We start from the raw sequence: 6,000 nt of genomic DNA, 5'->3' as shown, positions 1-6,000 counted from the left end.
AGGGTTGAAAGGAGAGTGCAATTGTGTTTATTAAATTGTATAAATTTATAGTTTTTCATAATGCCAATTGTCTCATTTGAAAAGCTCACTTCCTATAATCTCAAATAATAAATGATTGGATGTCCGACCATTTCCTACCCTAATAATCATTGGAATTAAGGTTTGGAGCTTCTATGTTTCTAATAATTGTCCAAACAAAATGTTTTTTAAAACTCAATCATTTGAAAAATTCGATCTGCACAGTTTTAGTTTGGATTATGAACTTATTTGAGTTAAACTTATTCAAATAAATAAAAAATTTATAGATTGAGTTGGTTCATGTATTCCCTTAGATTAAATTAAAATGAAATATTTTTATAAATATATATTTTTGTCTATGATAAAATTATATACTATGTTCTTATTTTTATTTTTATTTAATTTCATAATTTTTTTATTATTTATTTTTCGAAAATTCTTTAAAATAATTATTTTTTTAACTATTTGTAAGACAAATTTTCAAAATGTATACATTTTTTTTTATTTTAATTTGAATTAAATTTGAATAAATGGCTAGAATAACCCAAATCAACCCAACACAAAAAAAAAAATCATGATCGGATTGAGCTGAAATATTTATAACTTGAATAGGGTTGGGTATAAAAAACGTTCCAATCATAAAAAACGTTCCAATCCGATTCAACCCAACCCAGGAACGGCTTTATATTTAAGAAAGTTGTGTACATTTTTAAAAAGTTTCTCGAAATTTGACAACTAAGGATAGTTAAGTGTACCTACAAAGTACAAGCTTACACGGACATGAAGTAGTTGAAGTTGATGAATTCTTTTTCAATTTTGTGTCGGTTTGTGTGAAAAGTATGTAGAATTAGGGCTCAATCCACCTTAAGCTATGGATCGAGCCTGTTCTTAAAGCATAGACTCTCGTACCAAATTCTATAAATCAGCCTAGACCTAATTATACCTAATTATAGAGAATATCCAAAATCTTCCGAATGATCAAATAAATTATCAAAGACTCTCTACTAGAAAAGCCTAACCCATACACCAAAAACCCTCCTCTCTCTCTCTCTCCCTAAATTATGTCTAATCGCAAGAAGAAGTTCTCCATATCCATTTTCTCTCCGACCGCCGGCTGCGGTGGCTGTGGTAAGCCAAAACTCTCCGATATTGTCGAACCCGACAAGAAGCGCACCGCCGCCTTCTTTAACCCCGACCGCCACCACCCAAAATCCCGATTCTCCTCTTCCAGCTCCGGCGGCCAGAATGGCGGCCTCTCTCTTGACGACGAAGACTGCACCTCCACCACCAGATCCACCGGAATCCAAAGCCCGGTAGCGATCAGCATCCCGAACAGCATCGCAATCGAGAAGAATTCCGACGACCCATACGACGATTTTCGCGAATCGATTCTTGAAATGATAATCGAGAAGAAAATTTACTCCACCAATGGTCTTCAAGAGCTTCTCAATTGCTTCCTCCAACTCAATTCTCCTTATCACCACGAAATCATCGTCCGAGCTTTCACCGAGGTTTCGAATGAATTTACGTCGCATCGCCTCTGAATCTCTAATAATACTGACCGGAAACAGCCGCCCGCCGGTGAAGGTTGATGGGTTGAAGAGATGCCACTTGCAGAAAGCCATGTGAGGGGCATTGAATTGGCCACATGAAGGATGGAGGAGGGCACAACATGGCGAGGGTAAAATGGTCATTTCGTGTAGAGTTAGGTCAATGATTTAATGCTGGTTTTTCTCTGACGATTTTGAACTTTTTTTTTAATTAATTTCCATTTTCTATTATCTATTTTTCTATTTGCTGTAAATAGTTTATTTATTTATAATAAAATTATATATATATTTATTTATTTATAAAAATTTTAATATTCTATTTTATTTAACTCTTTGACCAATGATATTTAATCAAAATTTATTTATCTCGAATCTAGTGCCTGACATAAAATTATTTTCTATGCAATTGTTCAAAAATTAAAATAAAATATTTGAAAATTTAAAAAAAAAATAAAAATTAAGTTGGGGTCAATATAAAATATTTAAACAAAATCTAAGTATTAGTATTTGTTTTTTTTTTTTCTATAAAAAATAAATATTGATTTTTATTTTGTTAATTATTTGTATTCATTTTTTTATTCCTCATAATTATTTGTATTCATTAATTGTTAAGAGTATTAAAAATGTCAACAATAGCTGCCTAGCATTACCAACGTGCTCTCCACATTGGATTTCAAGTAATAAAATTTAAATATTCCCAAATAAAATATAATAAATTCGATAATTTATTCATAACAAATATTAAACGTCAAAGAAAACCTCAAAAAATAAATTTTTTGTAATACCCTAAAGTAAAGGTAATTGATTCCAATAGGATTTAAGTCGTTCACGTCAAAGGATCGAAGGAAAGTAAGGGATAAGCAAGGACAAGACTCTTAAACGAAAGGGACAAAAAAAACGAAAGGGACAAAAATGTCATTTTTTTTCGGAATGTCGTTATCTAAAAAAAATTTCAAGATGGTCAAAGGGATAAGCAAGGACAAGACTCCTAAACGAAAGGGACAAAAATGTCATTTTTTTTTTTTTTTTCGGAATGTCGTTATCTAAAAAAAAATTCAAGATGGTCAAGAAGGGGAAAATGTCCAAAGATGAAGAATGTTTAGAAAATTTTTGGATTTTTTAGAGAAAAATAATAATAAAATATTCTAAAATGACAAATTACCAAAATACTCTTATTACGAAAATACCACGGATCAGAAAATCAGATCCGCTAAAGTGTAATGTCGCCAGAAAATCCTTCGGATCTTCTAATCCAACTGTTGGATCTTCACCAAATTTGAATAGGTTCTAGAGAACTCATAGCTCACCACATCGAATGGCTAGAATTAAAATTGGAATTTGATAACTCGTTGATCGAAGAGGATATTTCTGACGGATAATCCAGAAAACTCATTCTCCCAACTACGATGATTCTCGAGATTTCAATGTCGGTTTAAGCTTCCTCTATAAAGTTTGAAGTTGGAGCATTCATATGGATCAACAATTGAGTTGAGTCGAGCTCCCAATCGCAAGTAATAAGCTTTTAGATTTTAGGTCTCCTACTCTCGAATTTAGAAATTTAAGAGTAATTGTCTACCATTTTTCCTTATACTTGATCCTACCGCTTCTAAACAAGATTACCCACAAGTTTTATGAAGGAATCGATTGTTGAAAGAGCACAGAACCTATTCCCCAGTAGTGATAGTCATTGAAGAACTTCAATTGTGAGCTCGAAATATGAATCTGAGCCTTCTAAACAAGATTACCCACAAGTTTTATGAAGGAATCGATTGTTGAAAGAGCACAGAACCTATTCCCCCAGTAGTGATAGTCATTGAAGAACTTCAAATGTGAGCTCGAAATATGAATCTGAGCCTACATGAAAAATCGTTGAGCAAGGATGATCTCATTCGGTTATGCACCTTCAAAGAGTAATTCCATAGAAGACCACGAAGAGAAATAACCTCAACAACGTGCCGAGTTGAAGAAAATAAATTTCGGGTAGAGTTTGGGTGTAAGTATCGAACACTTCTTGTAACTATCCTAAATTTCTACTTACCTAGAGTTGCTACTAACATCTCATACTCAACTCATATGCGGAATATAACTCTTAAAAAGAACATCATTTATAGCAAAATCTTGAGAATTTAAAACAATTACATCTTTGAAAACACTACCATAGTCTTGCGTGTTCAACCCATAACCATGAAAAATGCAAATAAAACAAATACAAAATCATTTAAAACATATGAAATGCAAGACAACATATTCTAACCTAAGTCTAGAAAAATAAATATTCTTCTATCCTTATGCACGTGTCATGGTCTCTGCTCGCGATATCGCTGTCATCCGTACATGGGTGCCTTGCTTTTACCTGAAAAATGATGTGACACACGACCTAAGTATTTCGAAGAATACTTAGTAAGTGATCCCACTATAGAGGTCATGTTGAATGCAAACACATGCAAATATGCTTTAGGGACCCATCTATCTCATACTAGGGGTGGCCTCTCGTCCGAACTAACTATGGGTTTGTAATACTTCCCTACACAAGACCCACACATGCGAGTGTGAATCCTCAGGCGGTTCGTACCCCCTGGACCCATCATTGTCAGACCCTTGGGTGTCATGCTCAATATGATCACTGTCATCGTCATACTGTGTGAGTCCACACTCATCATCGTAGAGGGGAAGTATCTTGATGCTTATGTGCACACAACATGCATGAGGTCCCTCTAGTTCTCGTCTTAAAACATATTTCTGACACAACACTACTCTCATCTCTATATTACATTTAGTAATACACACTCATTAGATACTTATGTTAATATTGTTATTCATGTTCTTAGGGTTGTGTCCTAGGTCAATCTCTCGAAATTATGCAACATGGCATTCATCATCATGCAACATGCTTAATATGGCAAACATCATCATATTAAAGAAAATGTCATGCATCATACACATCATAGTCATCATAACGCCATCAAATACATCAAGTACATCATGCATCGTCATATACTCACGTACGTCATCCTACATCATCATACATCATAGCTCATACATCATTACATAATTCAAGTACGACATTATATGTCACAACTCATACATTGCATCATATAATTCACATACGTCATCATAAGTCATCAAAAGTTATCATACATTGTAGCTCGTACAATTTTTCTAGCCTATCCTATAGTAAGGTCGCTTACTTGGTTGGCCTTAGCCGACGTTCTCCCTAATTATTATATGTTAGCTCTCGTTCCTCGAGAGCTGCTCCAAATGTCGCCAGGGTTCGTTTCCTATTACACTGTTTGTCACATTTCGTTAGTATTTCACAAATTAATAATAATTCAACTATCATATGTGAAATACGACACTAAAACGGCCTAAATTATCTTAATCGAGACCAAAAATAGGTCCAAGAGAGTCGGAACAGTGGAAATTGAGCTAAAATAGGGGTACCCGAGCCGAATAAGCTGAGGAGCCACGCCGAGCTGTCTAAGCCGATCAAACCGAAGGGCTGTTTTTGCCGAGGGTCGACACATGGTAGACCAGGCGTGAAGCATACCCTAGGTGAACATATGGTGGTCAACAATCTCTTTCATGAAGTGAATCGAGTGATCTGATGTCGGATTTGATCGTTTTGGTTAAGGTTTCTTGGATTTGGATCTCGCCAGAAAAATCTTTTTGTTTCCCTCTCTCTCTTCTGTCCTTCTCCTCTCTCGTTTCTCCTTCTTCTGTTTCCTTCCTTGCATGTGGCTTTGAGGACGCGCAGACGTCGTGAGGAGGTCTGGCATGTCGTGGAGCGTGGGTGCGTCCCTCTAGAAGGTCTTTAAATACGATAACCAAAATTGAAATAAAATAAAGTAGAAATGCCCTATACTAACCTATATACTACATTTAAATGCGTACTAACCTATACTAATTTATAGTTTACGAAGTATAAGTTGCAAACTACCCTATGTATGTGTCATGATCTTCTAAGTTGCGATGTCACCGTCAGCTGTACAGGAGAGCCTTGCCTTTACCTGGAAAATAAGAGTATAATATGACTTGAGTATTTTAAGAAATACTCAGTAAGTGACTCCGCTATTGACGTTAGATGCAAGCACATATCATAAACATATCGTGTCTTCAATGATCGTATTTCATGCCAATCATATCATATATTTCATTATGTCAAACATATGTCATATCATAAACATATTGTGTCTTCCAATGTATCGTATCATACATGTTCATATCATATCCTATATCATATCACAACATGTATCGTATTGTCAATCATATTACATCATAACATATATCATATCACGAACATGTTATCAGGCATATGATATCATATATATCATATCATTCACGTACCATAAACATATCATTTCATAACCTTTCACATATAACAAGCATATGACACGTGCCAAGCCATAAGGCACATTTCATCATACAACATATA

General features: G+C 34.7%; 1 protein-coding gene across 1 annotated transcript; it reads right to left on the bottom strand.

Annotated features, from left to right (window-relative positions):
* Positions 1-1,015: 1,015 nt before the first annotated feature.
* Positions 1,016-1,782, bottom strand: LOC111784114. Its single transcript, XM_023664945.1, has one exon. It carries the CDS (start codon positions 1,710-1,712, stop codon positions 1,023-1,025), a length of 690 nt encoding a protein of 229 aa, XP_023520713.1. The 5' UTR covers positions 1,713-1,782; the 3' UTR covers positions 1,016-1,022.
* Positions 1,783-6,000: the final 4,218 nt, after the last annotated feature.

The sequence above is a fragment of the Cucurbita pepo genome, unplaced genomic scaffold (genome assembly GCF_002806865.2).
Source record: "Cucurbita pepo subsp. pepo cultivar mu-cu-16 unplaced genomic scaffold, ASM280686v2 Cp4.1_scaffold000154, whole genome shotgun sequence".
Classification (NCBI taxonomy): domain Eukaryota; kingdom Viridiplantae; phylum Streptophyta; class Magnoliopsida; order Cucurbitales; family Cucurbitaceae; genus Cucurbita; species Cucurbita pepo.
This window is presented reverse-complemented; position numbering and strand designations above follow the sequence as displayed.

Excerpts from the sequence above, each read along its gene's own strand:
- LOC111784114 (XM_023664945.1), bottom strand. The coding sequence starts at position 1,712 with ATGACCATTTTACCCTCGCCATGTTGTGCCCTCCTCCATCCTTCATGT.